The 22,999-nt window shown below is 40.9% G+C and overlaps 1 protein-coding gene across 1 annotated transcript in view; it reads right to left on the minus strand.

Moving 5' to 3' along the window:
• Positions 1-245: 245 nt before the first annotated feature.
• The window catches only part of RYBP (RING1 and YY1 binding protein), a 46,051-nt gene continuing 23,297 nt past the window's right edge, over positions 246-22,999 (minus strand). The window contains exons 3-5 of the mRNA XM_054216546.1: positions 8,627-8,803; positions 8,414-8,512; positions 246-4,256 (exon numbers count right to left, since the gene is read on the minus strand). Coding sequence (XP_054072521.1) covers positions 4,004-4,256; positions 8,414-8,512; positions 8,627-8,803 — 529 coding nt within the window. The 3' untranslated portion in view covers positions 246-4,003. The remainder of the gene's footprint in view (positions 4,257-8,413; positions 8,513-8,626; positions 8,804-22,999) is intronic.

A 22,999-nucleotide genomic window follows, 5' to 3' on the forward strand; every position in this document is an offset into this window, starting at 1 on the left:
TTGTCAGTCCCAGGCACAAACTGCATTAACTCGCTCGACTGAAGTTTTCTCTGTGCCCAAGCTGGTGTTTGCAGAAGTGGGGTGCTCAAGTGGTGGACAAGGCTCGTGGACAAGACGTACAGATGGACAAACTGCTTCCAGCACAGGACTCTCCGCTTTTTCTGAATGCTGGCATCTCCCAAAAAAGAGAGCTTTCAGATTTAATTAAATTTTACTATTTTATTTGTGAAAAAACTACAAGCAGAATTCATAAATAGACATTTCTATTTAAAGCAGGAAAATGATAAAGTGGCTTCTAATAACAGTCGTGCACATGCCAGTAACAGGAATATATTAACATCTTTTATTTGCTAGACAAAGAGCAGTGTCCAATATAAATTTCCCGAAAACATTTAAGACCTGTGAATTTCTGACCAGTTCACAAAACCACCATTGACACTTTAGCATGAAGATTAAAACAAACCTAACAGGACTGTCAGCTCTAAAGACTTTACAGAGCAGAAAAACTTTCAAAAGCGTTATACAAGCTGTCTTTCTGGGCAAATGAAAAATATAGCTCGTATAATACATTAACATAAAAATCCACAAGATAAGATTATGTTTTGACATACTTAAACAAGCATTCTATATTTGTCTCCAACAAACAAAGCTAAGGAAATAATGTAACCATCTTTACACAGTAAATTAAGGTTACAAGTCATACACAAGAACAGAACTGCTTGCGCATTAAAAACTGTTCAGCTCCATTGTCATACTCTAAATGTTGGCTCTTAAAACCATTCGGTTACATACAAGCAAAGGTTATTATATAGTCAGCAATTAATAAATTTTCAATAATTTAAGTTTATGGTAGAGCTTAAAAAAGTAGACTGAGAATGATCTTGGTAAGGCAGGTGAAAACATCTCAGTGGAAATAAACTCACGGAAGCTGCTGCCAATTTTTCGATCTGTCCAATTTGAAACAAGCAAAGTGTTCCAATTAAAATAAATAGCCTGGTGGTGTAAAACGCTGTCATTTTTCCTTTGCAGAACTACCTCAAACTGAGCGAGTCAGGCAAGCTGGGTTGGTGTCTGTGTGTGTGTGTAAGAGTTGAAACTTTGCAAACGTAACACTGTGCTTTACTTACCTGCTTTCTGTGCCACTGAACACCGCGAATCTGGTCCTTCCCCTACGACTAGTGTTTTGGTTGGTTTTTGTCTTAAAACACGCTCCCCACCAACAGCGGGATAACCCACGGACACAGCACAGAGGGAATCCCCCACCTCCCCCTCCCCATGGACACGGGGATGCTAACTGTAGAAATTAAGTGTAAAAGCAAACGCTATCCTTCAAATCCACAACACAGGCAGCTACAGATGAGGCTGGGGAGGCTCAATGCTTAGCTAGCAATTTCTACTGAATGCAGAATTACAGGTCACTTGTTCCAAAGAAATTTTCCCACTTATTTATAGCAAGCTACCTTATCGAGGAGGCATGCCCGAAGAGACAGATGTTACTGACTTTACCAGTAGCCATGAGTAGCTGGTTACGGCGTTAAAGCTTTTTCAACTGATCTACAGGTCCATTTTCATTTGAGAAAAGAAGCAATTTCCTGGTACACACAATGCCTTTTTTTTTTTTTTTTTTTTTTTTGCACAAATTCCCAGATTCAACGAGGAAGGCAAGCGCGCGGTTTGACTTGAAGCACCAGAATTAGCCCCGCTGAAGCCAGGGGGACTCACCGCTCGCTCGCACTCTTCGCTGGATCCCGGCCGAGATGCACGCAAGCCTAATTGATAATGGATCATTTATAAAGCAGTGCAAAATATACAAGTTCAGGGGCATCTTCAAAAAATCTCTCTTAAAAAATTATTCCAATACATTTCAGTAAAATAAATAAATATGGCTGACCAGTTTACCCTCCCTGAGACCCTTAAAGGAATAGTAAAAACTGGAAAAGGAATGTCTTTGCAATATCCCACTAATGTTAAAATGTGGATTGAGAAATTCATAGTATTTAAAACTATGTATAATAAATTGTCTTGATGCTCATAGGAAGCATCTGGTTTCCTTTGGTTCTTTAATAAATACTTTAAAAATGCTTAAAAAGGTAAAGACAGCCTATACTGTGAATATAAGCAGAATTAAGTCGGGGTGCCCACGTTAACCTATCAGGAATAAAACCACTGCTGCAAAGGCACTGCCGCTGCACACACCTTCGAGCAGGGGCTGTAACGGATCCCTCACTCACACACTTCTGTCGCCAGTGTGAAAGGAACCTACGTCTGCTACTCAAAACCACACAGATTTTTAAAAGAAATCTTAAAGCAAGTTGCCTCCACAGAGAGAAATTACTCTTGCTAAGCAAATAATTCACAACGTAACAAGCTGGCACAAAGTTGTCAAAATGTGGCCCTCTTTCATCGCACCCAAAAGTTATGCATTTGATGTCAAATGAAGCCACAGCCTCTGCACCCGGAATTACTGCCAAGCACCCTGGGGCCACGAAATAAAGATGAAAAGCCAAAGAGGTTTTGGTTTTTGTTCTTTTCAAAAAGTTTGTTTCACCTCTTCGGCCTAGTGTTTTAGCAGGATAATGCATGGAAGGTAAACTGTAAAGCAACACTAACAGGCCAGGAAAAGAAATTACAGTCTGAATAGCTTTAGAGCAAGAATGAAGGAGATGCTGGTCATGAGCATGAGCCACGCGTGTCGCTCGCTTGCCAGCATGAAAGCTTTGCCCTCCTTGTGCCCCCACAGCAGGACACCCAAAAGCATCCAAACACTAACAAGCCCAATGCCATCACTGGACGAGACGCTGTTCAGAAACCGCTCCTGGAATAGGGATGGACTTCAAGGAGAAGAGCCACCCCAACAGCACGGACAAGGCAGACAGAAGGGGGCCAGGACGAGCACCAGTTTGCTCCCTCAACCCGCGATCGCTCCCAGCCCTACAGCTCCCTGCTCTCTTCCCAGCCAAAGCAAAGCACTCCAGTTCTAAAGTTACCTCAATCACCAATGCAGGTGGACAGAATTCATTAAATCTAAGAAGCCCAAACGTCTGTGGGATTGGCCATGCACAACACAGCGATGCTCACGTTGCCAAAATACACGAATCCGTGGCATGCTGACACCGGCCTGGTCGTGAACGCTTACGCTCCAGCCGGGCAGGAACCTGCAAATCAATCTGGGTTACCCTAGTGGAAACACAAGCTACCTGGAGCAATCTCTTCTCATTTCAAATCCCAAGCTATAAAAATCAAAACCGTGTGTCCAGTACGTTTTAGCCACTGCTTAGGGAAGAAACGGGGAAGGAACAATAGAGAGAACGGGTCCCATCCAGGTTCAAACCCTCAGGAACACTTTTCACCTAAGACCAGTTCCATTTCAGTTTCAGTACTTTCACAAAAGGGGACTGTCCCAGATCTTGAACTGTTCAATTATTATTTTTTTTTTTTCACTTCACAGTGTTTCAAGCACCAGCGTTTCCATGTATTGGTTTCAAATAACCCTTTATATATATTTATTTATATATATATTTATATATAATTTATATCAAAACTGATAGTACACAGTATAACTGGAAGAAGAACTGAACTTAAAAAGGATATGTTGAAAGAGGATGGAGTTTGTGAATGCAATAAATAAAGCCCCCTTCCCTCCCCACCCGCTCCCTACCCCAAAACAAAAAGTTGTAATGTTCATGGAAAATTGTGCACAGCAGATATTATAAAAAAGTAGATTCAGGAGCACATCCAATTATAAATGATTGTTAGGAAAATCATATAAAACAATGGAATACATAAAAGTGTCAAGAGTAATCGTTAGGGTGAGAAATTCCTTGGTGGCCAGATGCCCACGGCAAGCAGAAATTATCCTGGCTGCATCAGTAAGAGGTCGATGTCCAAGAAAAGTGTGTGTTCAAGCACAGAAGAGGCTCTCCAGGATTTGAACAGCATGGGCAGGTGGAGTGTTTGAATTTCATACCCTGATTCATAGTTTCCACAACTCCATGTGCAATTTTCAGAAAGATTCGTCGTTGACTGCTGACATGTCCCCCTTTGGTGTGGAGGAACGGGACGAGCCCTTGTCTGTGCTCTCAGAGCCCGAGCTGCTCTGATTCTGTTGTTCTGATCCTGCACTGGAGGTCACTGTAGAAGACGACGTGGAAGAGGAGCGAGTCTTTTCCTTAAAGTCTGTGATAATTACTGTGACATTTCCCACTGTGACTGCCAGCTGCTGCGCGGTACTTCTGTCCACATTTTTCAGTCTGGGTCTAAAATAAATGAGAAAACATTTATAAAAAGGATAAAAATAAACGAGAAAGGAAGTTTATTAGAAAAAACATTCAACAAACTCAGTGTGACTTGTCCTCTGCTCATGCCTGCGCAGATGGCAGTACCTGGGAGGAGAACCTGGGCAGCAGTAAGCGCTGCACAGCAGAGGAGGAAGGTCTGACCTTCTGCTCCCCACGACAGCCCAGGCTGCGAGGAGAGACCTGTCTCACAGAGCTCTGCAAAGGGTGCTCTGCTGTAGACTTATCCCTAATGCAACTCCACCAGAAAGGAGGACATGACAGCAGAGCCAGGCGGACAGGAGCCAGACAGACCGAAGGATCTCCTCCCCGAGGGGCAGATGAAAGAGTTCTCTTATCTAAATTCACCATCTCATCATGTGCCCTGATGTTATGAGACAAGGCTGTGACTCTGCAATACAAAACCACATGAAAGCATTTGACCACAGCTCTTTCATTCCCATATTGGAACTCTGCAGCTGCAAACAACACAGGCACTGGGACAACTTGGCTTCTCTTTCAACTGCTTTGAGCTTATACAAATCAGATGCCCAATCAGCCTATGTATAAAATCACTCAAAATGTTCCCTCTGGAACCGAGGCTATTGTAAATAAAATCCAGAATGTACAACGATATTTCTTTCAGCTAATACTTCTGGTTAGGGGAAGGGAAAAAAAAAATAAGGAAAAAAATTCAAAACCACCAGAAAAGAACATGCTGGTATTTATAGCTCAGGATTATCTCAGTAATTTGCATGCTGTGCTATCTTTCAATTAGTAATGTAGCTAATAAGGGTCTAGACTCTAGGAAGCTGACATTCATGCACATTTCAGGGGCTGGTCCAAAGCTGTGATACAACAAGTCTTGGACACTCCTCCAGCTACCAGCAAATTCCAAGTCAGCTGCACCGACTGCTGCAATTTACAGCTTTTGCTCCTAATTAAGGGTCAGGCTTAAGCAGCTGAATACTCCCAACAGGGAAATTAAAAAGGAGATTCTTTATACATCAGTGAAAAGTAGCTTGCTGAGAACTGCCCTATTCCAAGCGATGGAGGGAAGGTTAGTTTACTTTGGGATCAAGCTCCGGCTTTTAAACCAATCTGCTTTTCCTCCTCCTCCTCTGCAGCACACTAAACTAGTGTGGTCAAAACAAAAAAAAAAAAAAAAAAAAAAAAAAGAGGAAATTAAGCCAACTTTGTATTTGTCATGCATGTCAATGGCTTGCAGCGGTAAATTAACAAGGGGAAAGTCCTTAAGTAGTAGTTATCCAAGTGGTATTCCAGAACTAGACAGAATAGAAAAAAGTATTATGTACAGCTTCAAAAATAGAACAAACGTATTTCTGCAAACTTCCTTGCCAAAAATGAACTTACTGCACCAAAAATAGTATTTTTAGTATCATATCTAACCTAGGAGGCTGTTTCAATTTTTAACAAGTAACACAGGAAAAGCATTTCTAACAGATAGAAAATACAATTAAAATATTGCTGTGCTGGGTTTCACCGTCAGTAAAACCTCTGACTTGAAAGAGCCCCTTCATTTAGTGCCCGGCCTTTTCAAACCCGCAGCTGCACTTAGTGAATTCCCGCAGCAGTGAGACACGCACCCACGTCTATGTGTTGTACGTATGCGCTTGCAGGAGTTGGCAAATTCAACACGTAACCACACGCTAGATTAAATGACATCACCTTGTTTGTGGGTAAGAAGAAAGGCCAGCTAGCTCAGCAAGTTTTGGGGTTTCCGTCCGCTTTCAGATAACGTCTCAGCAGATAAAGGCTGCCCACAAGGCATTGCCAGCAAACACAGCAGCAAGCATTCCCGGAAGCGTAGTACGCGTACGTATTTTCCTCCCTAAGCCCCAAGTTCCTCTAGGAAACCCAGTTCTTCCTGTAATTTGCCTGGGTCATTTGTTTTCTGTTGTACTCAGAAACAGCCAAAAAATGCTGGCCCAGATACCGGAACAGACCTTACTGCCTCCACCTTTCTACAGGGTTGAACACACACTCTTGATATTGCTTGTCAAAAGCCAGCACTGATAGTCATAATTAGAAAAATAGGAAAGAAAAATTAAAAGAAGAGTTCATACGGCCTAATCTGCATTAAGTTCTGCCCACAAAAAACTCACACTAACAGCAGCTTTTGAGCTAATCCATACACCAAGCACTTGAATGAAGCTGCCCCATGCATCTTTTAAATGGCGTGACAAAGTAACACGGAAGGACTGGGGGGGTAGCAGGGCTGAGGTGCAGGATTTCTCTACAGTCCTGCTCATTCTCAATGCCAGTTTTAGAACCAAGCCCTCCAACCATTTCTGCAGGAGGTTTTAGGGGTCTCCCCTCTGCAAAGAGCTGATCAAGCCCAGATGGAAACCTCCAGACAATCTCTTCAGCACACGCATACAATTTTTGCTTTCTACAAAAGGCAAAGGGATCAGCCCGTTCACATTATTTTGCAAAATTAAACAACCTGATGTTTTGTCTTTATAGCTACAAATGTTTATGGCCAAGTAAGAAATATGTTTCAAAACAATCAACCACAAAGTGCACAGCAAGGCATGGAGTAAACTGAGATACCATGCCTGTTTCTGACGAAGCACACAAGAAGTCCAAAGAGCATTCCTTAAAAATCCAGAGATCCTTAAAAGACAATTTACAAAAAACAGTTAAGAAACCCGGGCCTGAAAAAAACCTGAACAGATAACTTGTGACTCTGTAAAACTCAGATCTATAAAAGACTCTTGACAGCACTCCTGAGTGCAGTGAATGGAAAGAAAAGTTCCACTAAACACAACACTTAAAAAGACAGTTTAAGAACTGAAGGAGATGATGTATCTTTTATAGATATCCAGCTAGACCTGGTACGATTAAGGATTAATTAGGAATGACAAAAGCTTGCCACAAAACATGGACTAAAAGACTCGGCAGTAGACAGAGTGACTCCTTCAAGGAGTAAAAACGATTATTTGATGTAATCTATCAATTTAATATTATGTCATTAGTCAAGTGCATCAAGTCTCCTGCATCCTCACTCTCAAAATAAGTACCATTTTAAAAAGAACAGGACAAAACCAAAATCGTTGCAATAAAGCTATATTCCTCTAATCAAATCAGAAATGGACAATTTGATCTTTGAGGGCTGAGGAAGAGTTAACAGCGGTCTCTGCAAACAGCTCAGTATTCTATCACAGCAAATCTCACACTGCCCTCACTACATTTAAGTGAGTTACTGTGTAAAGGATATTCACTCTTATCAAACATTTTCATGCTATTATTTAAAAACCTTCAAGACAAGTTTTCTGCAGTCACGTCTTGCGAACTTTAACACTAACAGCACTATTTCCCACGTGCTTTACAACTGTTTGCAGCTAACTAATATTGCTTCAGCTCACATGGCTTCACTATAAAATACTTATTACAGCACATTTTGAGAAGAGATGCAATTCCTATATAGCCCACATAGACAAAGCGCCCAGATGAGTTCTGCCTCTTGTAGTTAAGTTCAATAATATAAAAACTGTTCTTTGATACTGAATTTTTGATTTAAGAAATAAAGCATAAGACACCGCGTAGAGAGAACAAGCATGGAGTATCAGTATAGGCAAGACTAGGAATAAACCACTCTCCACAGACAGCTACTCATTTCAAACTTAGACAAATATGAAACCAACCATTCATGCTTTTTGTTGACACCAAGATTCCAGCAAATCTGTTCATTCAGTCTTATTTCCTGTAAACTTCAAAAATTATCTTGACAGTTACAGTGACTGAATTATGGATAAGGAAGTAAAAAGGTAACCTTTGTTACTGCTATGGAGTGATGATAAGAATTTGGTAAAAACCACTATGATTGCTGGTTAATGTTTTTCCCCCGTTGTGTTTTATACGCAAAAGCATTACTGTCCACTTTGACAATATGATTGTTGTAGCAGAGAAATGAAAACCTAGTGGACAACAGAACAAATATTTCCAATGCCTGAACCTGTCCTCACCAGCAGAATGTGTGAGTGCTTGGACATGGAGAAGGCTCCTGGCCACTGCTGATCTTGCCATACTAATGCTGGCAGACCCATCAAAAGAACAGTGTCTGCTATTTAACACAGTTTGCAGATACCAAGAGTTTAACTTTAGTATAAAGTTACCTTGAAGTGTGATTTGAGTCGCTGGTCTTTGTTGTAGTATTCCCAGACTGTATACTGTTCGCTTCGCTAGGAGGATCTTTCACAATATCTGACTTTGGTCTGTAAGAATCGGAGGGAAGAGGGAGAGTATGATGTTAGATTAACCACACAATTAATCAATGCACAGTGCTACTGAAATCACTCCACATTCAATAGTGCATCCTTCAAACTTACTTAGTCTTCTTGTTAGTGTTCTTCTTTGTAACACTTGGACTAATTTCCTTCTCTTTGTCAGGTTTTTCTTTGTCTTGTTTTTCCACTTTCTCCTTCTTCTCCTTCTTAGGCGGTGGTGGGGTTGCATATTGCTGGGCAACTTGTTGTGCCACCAACTGAGAGTTTATTCTAGGTTTTCTATAACGACAATGAAAAGAAAGATCTACAGTCAATTTTACCCAGTAAAAATTACTTCATCAAAAGCCATATAAAGATTTATTTCAGCAACCAGAGAATACTACTCCACTTAAAAAGAACCAAATGGATGTCCTTATTTAATGTGAAGTCTACTGCTGCTATCAAACGAGACAGAAATTTTAAAATTAAGAAATACTCCAAACCGCTGTTTTATCAGTTTATAGCCTCATCTAGCATCCTTAAGTATAATGCTCCCTTTCTTCCATCCATATCATGAGATCACAGCCAATATTGGGGGGGACAATAGTGAAAAAGCAGCTTTCAAGCAGCTGCCAGCCACACACTGTGGCTACACTTTAAGAGAAAGAACAGAGAGAGTGATAAAAATAAGTTTCCTGATAAACATCGGTCTCCTTCATATCTTTCAATTTAATTTTTCAAACGAGATTCTGGTTCCCTGAAGCAGCAAACCTCACACAAATAACAAAGAACAAGGGAAGGTAACTGAGATGACTTTGTGCCTGGGCCGGAGCTCTCTGGCAGGAGCGCAGAAGACAAGCAGGCATTCAGGCTTCCACGGGCATCGGCTGTGCCAGCCTCCGACACATCATCTTCACACAATTGTCTGCAGTCCTCAATGGCGCTCAGACCAAATACACAAGCGCAGTGTCTTTCAAAGACTACCTCCATTTCAAATAGCGATTTGTACAAAAAAAATAGCTTCATATGTAACCTATACCTTAGTTACCGATCCTCAGATAGTCTCACAGAAATCCGTACGTTCCTCTCTTCTGCATTCCTCATCCAAACTCTCATCTCCTCGCAGCTTAACAATTCAAAACGTCTCCCTCCTGGCCTGACATATCAAAAAGCAGTTTATACTCTGACTACTCATGATTGATTCAGCCTCTTCAACATGCCAGAAAGATCTATGCTCCCTACGTCCACACAGCTTAGGGAGGAAGAAAACCAGGTTATCAACTCCATTAGTGTTCCATTATGAGCTGAATACTAATTGCAACAGTTGCTCATGCTTGTCCATAGCCGTTATATTGGTCATAAATACAATTCAAATTTTGTGCCTAGATTAGACTACAACAGATTGTCAAAGTAGTACACAAGTATCATTAAGGCTACAACTGAAACACAGGAATCCTAGGGTTTCTGCTGCAAAGCTCTGTACCTGCAGCCAGTTTTTACTACAAGCATCTAGAAAGACTTTCTGAAGAAGCTACTTAGTGGTTTCATGTCTTTTTTAAAAAGAAACATACAAAACACTAAGTACTCACATGCAACATCTGCATTTAGAGATGATACATACAGATAACAGAACACCCAGAGAAATTCTACTCCCTGGCACAGGAAAATCCAAGTATCTAATAAGTATCTCTTGGCACTGGTTTTCTGTTTAATGATACCAAGATGCTCTTACTGAAGGCAGATATACCCAAATATTTCATTTCACTACCATGCCTTATTATAAAGTCTATGCAACAGGTTGTAATCAGGCCCCCGACCCACCTCAACACCCCGGCAGTTGGATTTTTCACCCAACACAGAAACCATAACTCATCTCATGCCACAATCTGTGTACATTTCTGAGTGAACAAAGATGATCTGGTCTTCAGCTATCACAACGATGATGCTGAAACGTTTTGCAGATCAGATCAAGCAGTTACCTGTTTCACAGAACAGTGAAGATATTAAGCATCCTCACATTTAAAAATCCCATATACAGCAATTTCTGTCTGTATGACTGAGAATAAACACGTAAGAAAAAGCGTTTTGGTTACACGGAAAACATTTTTCAGATTGATGCAACCACACTAAAAGCTGACAACATTAGCTTGTGTCAAGCAGCCTGCTAACCGCCTACTCAAAAAAAAAAAAAAAGGGGGGGGAAAGAGATAAAGTGTCAAGAAATCTTCAAAGAGAGGGCAGATACCATCTCCCTACAGGATTATACATAATTAACCTCACTGCTTGAAGCTGCCACTTCTGCCTAGACTTACAGTTATTTGCTGTTTGCACAACCAGCTAAGTCAGAAACTTGAGCCATTCATGGGAAATCCCCATTCAAGAATCTGAGAGCACCTTCACCGTTTTCCTACTGCACACAACCGATGTGTCTGCTGGCGATGGTATTTCCAAGCCTTATGTCCAACCTCCACAGCTACCGAGCTGCCGTTCCTGTTGCAGGAGTGCTGCACTGCTTGAACGAAGATAGAAATTTTAAAATGGAAACTTCAACTAAACATAAATAAGCCACATTGCATTTCCCTAGGGAAGGCTGGAATGCACAGACAACCAGCCTTAAAGTGCTCCTGCGGAGACATTTCGCCCTCTGCTCTCCTGCTCCTTCTCTGTGCCTGTGACAGCACACTACGTTTATTAAGTTTTATCATTTTTTTTGGCCAGCCACTGACATAACTAGCACAACTTCTCCAAAATCCGTATTTGCATATTCCTTCTACAGGCCAGGATGGCTCCCTGGAAAGGGCAAACCCCAAACTGAATGCAAAGAGAGCAGGCAGCAGCGCACATGCAGGGGACCTGCCAGCAGGGCTTCTCCTGCTGCACCAAGGAAGGGAGCAGAAAGCTGCCAAGACTTTGGTCAACACCGAGCATGTTTCAGCATCTGTTGTAGTACTAGAAGATATTCAGATGGTGGTTTTTTTTAAACTAATGCAAATAACCCAATAGCTTCCCAATTCCTAATCTGGCCATTTCAGTCACACTAGCAGCATGCTTCGGAAGGCTAAAAAGCAGGTAAAGCTAAGCAACTGGCATACTAATAGTAATAATAATAGGAGTAATAAAATCCTTCAAATAAGGCCCACACTGCCAGTACAGCCAGGATACACTGGTTACAAGCCCTTTACAAAAAAAGCCAAGCAAAGCAAGTAGAGCAGCGCGTTTTTAACCACAGCAAACTATAACCATAGTAACCACAATCAAGTAAAGTAGCTGCAATATTCCAAACTTGCTCCAAGTTTCCCTGCCTACCAAAAACACACTTCAAGGGCTACCACTGATCTAGCCCAGCACCCCTCACACAGACCATCCCTCTGGACACGGCTGCTGCCTCCACAGCTATGTGTGCCATCTCCCAGTCACGCTGTTTGCCAAAGCAGCCACCCTCCACGTGAGTGCAGCAAGTTCTTCTCCAGCTGTGGCAGCAGGTAAGCTCACATTGCCTTCTAGAAATAAGGAAAAATGCAAATTCAATAATTCTTTGCAGTGGATACTAGTCATCTTCCCTTTCAGAATTTGAAGAAGGAAGGAAAAAAAAATATCAGTGGAGAAAAAAGAAGCCTCATTCCCACTTGGGCTACAACAATTTAATACGCTCTGGCTTCTACTGCAGAATTCAGTCATCAGAACAGCAAGATTCCTTTTTTCTTTTTCTGTTTTTGAACCCTGCAACGTGTCTGAGACTCCCTGCCCCTAATTTTGTCCCAGCTGGCCTTTTTTTTTTTTAATGATTTGGCAGGGGTGTGGGGGGGGAGGCAATCTCCAAATAGAATGCTTCAAGCCAAATACACCACTATTATATTAAAAAAAGTTATCACTTGAACACAATAATCTGAACAGAAAGTTGAAGCCACTCCTAAATTTTTTGGTAAGAATAAGGTGACTCAGAAACAAGTATTAATCATTTTTTACCCTGAAATCCACTCATCAGCTTACTTTCTGTAACATTAAACCATTCATATAAACAAAGACTACACCTAAGTCACAAAAATCAAACCTCAACTCAGCCTCTCCCAAGCTGCCTAACCAGCACTCACACTCAAGGAACAACTATATTGTCATTTACTACAAGGTTTACATTATCAACATTACAGACAAACTACAGTAAACAAGTCCCAACTTCCGAAAACTTATTTGAAGAGATTCAATACTTCGCATTACACCTGGTTCTTGAATTCCTAAGCAGACACCAAATGCTGAGCCAGGGTGTTCTGCTGCTTCTCGCAGGCCACCGTCTCTTCCCGACAAGAGGAAGAAGACGTGTGTTTTCCATCACTGTTTCCTGGTCCGTGCTGGGTCCCCTCTAACACCTGCGGTGCCCAATGTCTGCTACAAGAGACTCTTGCTTGATCCCCCTCCATCTCTGTCCCCACAAATCAAACTGTGCTATTACACCTTGGTGGCGATCATTACTTACACCTACTCTGCACCCAGTATCAGGCAAGTGCTTTCAGAGAAGCCAGTATGGTTCAATTAACACATATCAGCAGATAATGCCAACAGATGAACACTCTAGGAACCAATTTTCAAGGCAAGCATCTGAAATTGGTACGTTTCCTTCTACCTAAACATTTAGATAAAGTTATGCTCTGCTTGTACAATTTTCCCCTAATTTAAGCAACAGTCTAGGTAAAGACTCAACCATCAAGATCTAACACTGATGCAACAAATAATGAACATTATCCTTTTTCTTTTTTCAACATAAAGGGGATTGTCTTCTCCTCCTCTAAAACTAAGAGCAATTAAACTAAATTAAACTGTACTTTCAAAGTTATGTTCGGTCAAATAAATTGTTTCTCATTAGTTAAAGTGTAGTTTCAATCACAGGAGCAGATATTTGCACAACAATTCACAGTCACGGATACATAAGAAAGCTGAAATATATTTGTCTATTCCGAGTGTTTAGCACCTAGGTCTTTACTATCGACCACTGTAAAAGGTAGTAAAGAGTATCTGTGTGTGTCATTTAACAGCAGACCTGCACAGAAATGTTACGACTGCAAACAGGGCTCACTGCCTACGTTACTGTGCCCTTGAAAACAGAAAAAATACGTACTTTAAAGGTTCTGGCAAGTACCCTGCAGTGCTTTCAGCACCTGCATTTTCTTCCGTACCTCAAAGATCCCCTGTAAAGCCTGTCTTGGGACCAAATCCAGAGCACTGATGCCCAGGAATTGTGCTGCTCTGCTCCTAACCCCTGCAACCAGGCTGAGGAGTAGAGCAGCACAAATCACACCGCACACCCACACATGGTAGTTACTCGGACCCGGACCTCAATGGGGACATAGAAGGATAAGTTGCACCATATTTTTTCATGTGACCCTAATTTCTGTATCTGTTTGGGATTTCTTTGGCCCCGCTGCCTTGAGAAAAAGCACGCCACCCGCCTCCTGCCGACACTGCGGAGCAGAGGCTTCATACCCACGGCAACACACACAGACCTTGAGGAACTCCAGCAATCCTCAGAAACATGGATGTAATTACGATTGCTCTTACTTTCCTCCAACTATGTTATCAGAAGAATGAAAGTGACATCAAGTGGGATTTCAGAGCCAAAAGCCTCATGTAACGTGAAGTACTGAGGATTTGGATAATTTCATGCTGTTCTGGCTTTGATGCGAGAGGTGATACTGGCAGACCTCTGCGGCTCGCCGTTTCCTTGAGAAAACGTGTTTCATATGCTGTGCAGTGTGAAGTACGTGATTATTTTAATAATCCTAGTCACACATGAATGTATCTTTGCTCAAAGAAAAACAAGAAAACAAGACTAAAGGTATTTACATGAGTGTTTATAAAACAGTTAGTACCAGAGTAATAGTACAATAAAAATACTTCTGAGTGATACTGTAAAGCAAGGTTAGAAACTAACCCATGAATACATTAAAAAAAAAAAAAAACATCACCTTGAAAGAATTTGACATCCAGAAGAATCAAAGTGTTGGAGAAATTAAGCTATAAATGACATAATGATAGGGTAAGCACTCATTCTCGCATGCACATTTTCCAGCTCATTTATGATGACCACACAGTCCTTTTTAGCAACACGAAAAAGGACAAATGGACAAAGCGTCCATAGTGTACAACTGCAAAGCAGTATGGAAGCTGTGTACATTTACTGAAGAAGTTCTCCCTATAATACAAAACCACAAGGCAACAATAAAATCTGTTAAAGACAACTAGAAGGACAAACAGCAAGAAATAGATTGAGCAATATTTTGTTGAAAGAACAGGGTTTTCCTTAAACACTGATGTGCTAATGCTGTGTTTTCATTTAGAAGATAGATGTTTAAAAATAAAGAAGTTAATCTAAGGAGCGTCCACTTCTGGGCTGCAGGTGTTGTTTTTTCACAGCATCGCCAGCAAGACAGGGTTATCTTCTAGCTGAAGAAAACAGCATTTGCTCTAACCTTATGCAGAAGGACACAGCTACGTGTTTGAAAGATTCCGAGTGTTAGGCCTGAACATTTGAGGAAAAAAACATGGAAGAAAATAACAGCTTCACACAAACCAAAAAAAATTGTTCACCACAAAATAAACTACATTTAAAAGTATACAGCCACCTCTAGAAAGCCTCCAACAAACTGTTCAATGTCCTCCTTGACTATTCCAAGCCCGCTGTCTCCCATCTCCTTGGAAGAGCCAAGAACAGGCACCGCAGAGATAAAGGAGCCTCAGCTTTGCAATAACTGTTCCTGGCCACGACAACAAACCTTGAGCTGTTCAGATTTCAGAAGAAGAGTATTTTAAACTTCATGTTTGTCTACCAGAAGTTTTTAGACTTCAGGACATTTCTCACAGTTTGAATACCCTTCCACAGTACTTATGTTTTTAAACTTGAAAAAGTTCAAAATTATTTGCAGTACTTAATGTTTAGTGATCTCACAAAGCTACCAGCTCCCCTGCCTTTTAGAGTCAAATCCTGCTTTTCTTCAACTTTTCCCCCCCCTTTTCTTTTTTAATCAAATCAAGAATGGGAAAGTTTTTAAGAGAAATGCAAGCTGCCACCTCCCTTTACACAACAGGACAGGCATTACTAGTCAGTGCCTCTGTGCCACTATAGGGGAGCTGAGGCTCTGACCGATGCCTGTAAAAAGAATACTCAATTCTTACTTGTTACAGAAGCCTCAGCATTGCTTATTTTTAATTATTTGTGCGTATTTACAAATCAAAGCATATAAATCAAAGAGTTTTATTCCAAGAGTTGCCACTGCACAGATTCTGCAGCTCACATTTCTGATTTTTTTAGTGACAATATGCTAACAATCGCAAATCCAGTACTAAGCAAGTTCCAGAACTGATCTATGAAACTATTTCAGTATGACTGCTGAATAGCATAGTGTAATAGCGTTTTCAATACTTTTACAGTTCTTTATTAATATACATTATTTCATATAATCCCATTACAAAATAAGCTAAAGTCAGGGCTGTAAGATCTTTTTAGAAGGAGTTTGAACAGAATTTTTGCCATGCCGAAGCTGCAAGTAATCACGCAAGTTCTCAAAACACCCATTCTAATACAGTACAAAACTGAAACCTGCAAATAACATTTCTTGTAATTGGTCACATAGGCATTACCACAAATCCAAACGTGAAAGCAAACTGTGACCATTAGTACCCTATCAAATTAAATAAAAAACATCCTATATGGTGCTCCTTGCATGGCCACACTTAGGACCTGGTGGGCTTCCAGCAAGAAAAGAGCCCGAAGCCAGAGAAGGGGGTGATTTGGGAATTTGTTGGAAGATTTTCAGTGGAGAAGCAACACTGTCTGCATTTTTGCAAATATACAGAACTTGCAGAAAAGCTCTCCCCTGGCCCCAAAGGGAAAATAATTAAGAAAAAAAAAATAATCATAGAATCATAGAACGGTTAGAGTTGGGAGAGACTTTAAAGATCATCTAGTTCCAACCCCCCTGCCCTGGGCAGGGACACCTCCCACTAGACCAGGTTGCTCAAAGCCCCGTCCAGCCTGGCCTTGAACACCTCCAGGGATGGGGCACGTTGTCTAACGTTGTGTGGTTGCACATGTTTTGGACTACAGGTTTATTCTGATACGCCTCTGTGGAGGGTTCATGATACCAAGTAGCGTAAGACAGTAGCAAACAAAAGCTCCTGTACACTCTGGAGAACAAAGAGTCATCTGTACAAGGTCTCCTGCAAAACAGCACTTCTCAAGACCAACAACTCTCCCTTTTTGCAGCTATTTAATTTGAAATCACTGAGATGGCAAAAGAAGAGTTAAACACAAGTCGTTCTTCAGCCTTCTTTGATACCAGAGCATGGAGGGAAAATAGCGGTGATGGTGAATAACAACACTGAGTATCAGTTATTGGAAGAGAGCTTAAGGTTTACTTAACCACTAATAGCGTAAAAAAACCAAAAATCACGCTGAAGTTTTGGAAGAACTACTGCTCTGCTTCTCCTTTTAGAGTAAGAACCTGCCTGGAAGCCCAGGCAGCGCTGGCAGCCTCAGCCATCCCCTCATCCGCAGCACCTATCTGAGCTGCAACAGGAGATAATTTCATATCTAATCGGCAGCAGCTAATGAGCGCCAGCAAAAGCCCCAAGGCTGTCCAACAGATGCTCACCCTGCAGTTGCCTTCTCTGCTTAGTCCCAGTCCCTGGCAGAGACCCGCTCCGATGATGGGACTGCTCCCAGCTCTGTCCCTGGAGTTACAAGCTGGGGCTGCAGCCCCCACGCACAGCTCACTGGCCACGGGCACTCATGGAGTGCATATATATATATTTATACACAATAGCAAGGCAGCGCTGAAGAGCTACGTACACTGTTTTAGATGCACCTGCATTCATCTGCTTCAACTACTTCCAATAGGAATATCCTTTAAGGACTAGAATGGAAAAAAGTCTGAATTACTTTTTTCTGCATGTTTCCTTAAATAAGGAGTTCAACACACTTCTAAATAAATATAAAATGAGTAAAGAGTTAGCAAAACACCAAATTTACCACCTTTTAAGCACATCTTGTCTTGTTTGATGGGGAAGCAGAACTGTCCAAATGAGCACAACTTCATTACGCTTACAAATATTGTAAAGCTACTTCTGATTCATAACTATATAAGATCTAAGATAAAAGTACATAGCCAGAACTACAGTTTTTCAGATGCTTACTTGATCCACTATTTTACATAAAAAATAATTTTCTACTAAGAATTTTTAATGCCCCATCAAAAAAAATAATCAGTAATTAAGAAAAAAGAGCACAATACACCTTTGCTCTTAAAAAAAAATTTGTAATATGTAACAGATTAAAATAGCATCAATTCCCAATTGCAACATCACCCTAAATTCCAGTAGAACTACAATTTTACAACTCTCCTTCTTGCTTTCTGCCTAAGTATTTGCTTACAACCAGTAGGAGACAGGTCCACAGCTACGCATTCAGAGGAAAAAAAAAAAGCATTGCCTCCTATTGCATTTGCAGGGAAGAAGTTCTACAGCAGCAGAAAAATTGTGCTAATATATACAAAATCCACAACCAAGTGTTTACGAAATGAGATGCAACCATAAATGTAAAGATCACACCAAGCCCAAACTTGAAAAGATGGCCTTGAGATTACAAAATCATTTGTCTTAGATACGCAAATTTCTTTGGGCACCAATAATTTCAGTCATATGTTGCAAATGCTGCACAAGCTTCAATTCTATTGACCCATTCGCTGATACGCTCGGCACTTCAGGTTAATCCATCACTGAAAATTCAAATAGGCCCTTCAGCAGGTTTTACGACAAAACGGTAAAATTTGTTATGCAGCTGCTTCTGATGTCCTCACCTACAGACATACCTTACTGCAAAATATCAAGTGTTCCGTGATTTACAAGGACTTACAAAATTGTTATGAAAAATTCGCTGATCTCAGCACAAAATTTACTTGCCTACTACACCAGAATGATGATAAAACTAAGGGGTTTTACTTGCTTGTCAAAAATAAGCTGCTCTCACTAGCAAAAATTTGAAAACAGTTCATAAAGCCAGCAGCAACCAAGATGTGTATAATAAAATACTCAAGATTTACAACAAAACCAATTACTTAAATATGCCTTCCTATTTGACTGTTTATTAAGCTATGTATAATCCTGAGGAAAGTGAACAGGCTCAAAACTTCCTGTTGAGTAACAAGGTGGAGTTGGCAGCATGAAGGTATGAGTCTGATGAAAATTTAATATGTAGATTCCCCAAAGCAACTGCTCATGGTTATTGTTATCATAAATTAAAATTATGAAAATCTAAGGAAAATAATAGTTTTAGCAAATCTAACTAAAGCTGAAAACTAGGAATACCAGACTTGGTGTTATAAGAGTGCTTTACCACTGCTGCTAAGATAGATATATATAGATATATAGATGTATGTGTGTGTGTGCGCGTGTGTGTGTATATTTCCATTTCAGACACTGAAATCTTGAGTACTAACAGAAATCATTATGTATACACCGTCCTTTAATCCAGCCTGACATGTCCCATCCGGGAGCATCTGCCTCCAGGTTTTGGGATACTCAGGTTTCACGCTTCAAATTCATACCGGGACAGAGACCAATCTTGGAAAACGCGCAAGAAAAAGGAAAGATGCTGAGAAAATGAGCTCCCTACTGAAAAAAAAGAGATGTCAGTTAAATTCTGAAGTTGATCCCCTCCTCAAAAGTTTGTACTAGATCTAAAACGTAAAATACATTTCCAAAAGCACCTTTCTCTAAAAGCATGCTATTGGGTAAGCACAAAGGAAAACATGTACTTTTTCTCTTACAGGAAGATGAGTTATAAGACCATTCTCTCTTTCAACACACTCAAGCATCTCCAAATTTGAATACATATTGACATACAATGCCTAATAACATGGCAGCCCATATATAGTACCATTCCTGAAGAAACCTGTCAATTATTTTTTTAAGAGAAAATTTAATATGGTTTAATCTATATCAGCAATAAATCAACATTTAAATAATAGGTCTAAAACACCACCTGTTGTACAGCTAGAGTTGAATGAGATTTTAAGGTTCTGAAGCTGCACACCAAAATCATTGGTCCAGAATTTGTGTTTTGACAACACATTTCCAACATCCAGAACTTTTATTAGCAAACAGAAGGTAAATTTTAAAACTTTGAAACAAGATGAATTTCTATAAATTGGGAGACTGAAATTTCGAAACGTACAAGTCCAAGTTTTAAAATTGGGTCTGATGCAGAGATCGAGAATCTGTCCTAAGATCAGCACAGACAGGATTGAAACAGCCTACGAACTACATAACAAGGTTTCCAGCCACTTAAGCATAATGCTTAAATTTGCATAACACATACTCTTTGAGAAATGCAGATAACCCCAATAGCTAACCTGTGGATAGCGAGGGAGGATAGCTTTGCTTAGAAACAACTAAGAAATTTCTACCGAGTAACTCCTTTGCAGAGTCCCCTGGCAATGCAGGGATGGGCTGGTTTATCAGAGTAAAATTTCACTGTGTGCTTGCATGACACTGGAACACCGTACACTTAGGGAAAAAAGGCTTCTCTATCGTTTACCAGATAGGCTAAGTTCACACAGAAGCAAAATGAGAAACTACCATTTCTACAGCAGATGCTGAATAGTCTCAATAGGCCCTAAATCTCTCAGGATGCCATAAAAAAAAAAAAAAGAAAAAGAAAAAAGCCAGTAATTTTAATTCAGCTACATCAGACACTGCAGACTTCATCTAAATGAGAGAAGCTGAGTTTTTCCAGCAAGCAAACCCTCCTTTTTATTAAAAGAATCATCAATGCTAGGATTTCCTTTCATATGAAAGCAACGTTTCAAGAGTCCTTGAACAACCAGGAATGTAGCTTTGCGACAAAGCTCCAGCCTGCAGCAGCTCTGCCATTTGAGACCCATCAGGACGCCGCTCCGCTGCTGCCTGGGAAGCCAACACAGCAGTGGGAAGCCAACACAGCAGCAGCACAGGGAGCTGGCACACACTGGTTCTGGTAAGCGGTACCCTACCTACTCCTTCCTACCTCTGTCCCAGCACAATCTGTGGTGAAACGGTCACTGTCAATGGTTTAAGAGGAAACCTTACTGTTCAGTAAATCAGTTTGCTTTTCTAAACACGACAAAAAAATAAAAGCCGCTCTGAAGGATGATGAGGCAGGCAGACATGCAATTTCAAAAGGCCACCATGTGCTCAGAGGAGCATTTTTTTCCCCATTGTGTCCTCTGAACATAATCTGATAAGCAAACACAGATGTATAGGTGACATGTCTGGCTCCACGCAGGTGGCACAATGCGCAGCAATCCCGCGTGTGCGTGCAGTGCTGCCCAGGGAAGCCAGAGGAGAAGTCGGGCACTGGGCTGCCATCCATAGCTGCTGCTCCAGCATCGTGGGAACAAAACCGCCCCAGAGCACAGAAACTTTTGCTTTCAGAATTATGACTCCTGGGCGTGAGGAACTGACCCAGATGGTTTCAAAATTTGCCAGGAAACAATATTACAATACTCAATTCAAAGCTCTTCCTCCCCCTAACTAGAAAGCCTTAGGAGAAACCTACTGAGTAAACTGTTAGTTCCCTACTTGGGGTACCAGCGCGAGTTTCCCATGCATGCCTAGCACATCGTAGAACAGGGAAACTCAACTACCTTTATAAACAAAACAAGCAGAGAGCACTATCCTACAGAACAAAAAGCTAGGAATAATTAATTAAAACAACAGCAACATTTCGGAGTCCTCTGCAAGACAACTTCTGATCAGCAGATAACAGTAACTGCTTGTCCAGAGAGAACTATCACTTTTAAAGAAAGTTCTCAGATAAGGTAATCTTGAACTTAAAGCGTTCACTTTATTGTATTGTTGACTATACTACCACTGCTATCACCCTGATGACTACTAATTTGCAGTTTTGCATACACTCACATGACTTGTGTTTATCTGTATACAGGCAGACACACACACGTGCACGCAAACAAAATCGTGAATTGCCATGTTCTGGTACAAGCCCCAAGAAGGGAAAGCAAGCAAAGGCAGTTCAAAGTTCTTTTTTTTTGTTTTAATTCTTCAAAGCAATTCTGGTGCTCCATTCTAAAGAAGTAGTTAGTCTCACTGAAAACTACCAGTTACACCGTGAACCTGTGCCAGCTGCAAATCACTCCAACCGCCCTGGCACCATCATTTAAAGTCATTTTCCATTTAAAGAGTCTCACATCAGCGCCAGCGCAGCCTTTCATTACCCGTCCCACTTAATACCCACAATCTCTCCACAGCTTGCTCGCTCGGTCTCCACTGACCAAGCGGAGCACACGGAGACTGATGTGCGGATTATTGGGATTCCTAATGCCTTTTCTCCCCGCTGGCTGAGCGCTTGGCAGCCTGCCTGGCCCGCAACACGTGTGGCTCTGTCAGCCTAATGCACTGTGTCATCTGGAGAGTCTCCGGACGAAGCGGGACCCAACGGCGTCCTCATAGCAACGGCCGACGGCTCCCAAAGCTTCCAGCTACTACACTTCCCAGCACTGGTGGAGAAAGAGACACAGAAGTGAGTGCCTGGGTGTTTGCCACCGTTTGCTTTCCAAGAGGCAAACATACAAGGTAAGAGCAACCGCATTCAGTACAATCCTTTAACCGAAGGCTGGAGAGTCAACACTGGGCTTTCCCGTACAAAACATCGTCCTCACTTCATTGTTATCTTGCAATGACTCAAAATCTGCGCCTAAAGATTCTGGATTTGAGTAATTATTTTTTTTTCCCACGCAACCCACCTTCTGTTACCTAAATAACGACAGTGAAAATTCACAGATACATGCTCAAAAATGAGCTGTGACCAAGTCAGTTGTCATCAGTTTAAAAGGTTGCTATTAAACTGTACCTATGCCTGGCATTTAGTCAGGACAGAAAGAAATAAGGCTTGGGCATTTTTCTATATAAAAGATATACTGAGATATTTTGAAGTGTGAAGAAATACATCAGCCCTGTAAATCCCACCGTAAATTCTTACAGGATGAGTATACAAAAGGAAATACCACACAATGTGCAAATATCAAATAAATGCAAATTTAACATCATGCCTAACAAAAAAGCGTAGTGAAAGTGAAACTGGTCTGTAGATGAATGAAATACAGAAGCTGGCAGAGCTCTTACTTGGAAATGGAAGAAAAGAATACGCAAAATACAGCCGAAGTTTCACTTCCTCTGTACAACAAAATACAACAGAAAGCTCAAGCTCAGCACATGGTGCATCCTCTACAACCTCCTCAGACATCACCCGCTGTCCATACACACCAAGATTTCCTACTTTATATCTGATGTTACATTACAGATTTTTTGTGAATTATCTGAGCAGAGAAAGATAAAGATTACCAACTATATGACTAAGTACAGGGATTTTTAGACAACATATTATAAACCTATTTTTCTGCTAATAAACACATTCTAGTTATTTTATAATAGCAAACACAGTAACAGAACAAC

This window comes from Rissa tridactyla, chromosome 10 (genome assembly GCF_028500815.1).
Source record: "Rissa tridactyla isolate bRisTri1 chromosome 10, bRisTri1.patW.cur.20221130, whole genome shotgun sequence".
Taxonomy (NCBI): Eukaryota; Metazoa; Chordata; class Aves; order Charadriiformes; family Laridae; genus Rissa; species Rissa tridactyla.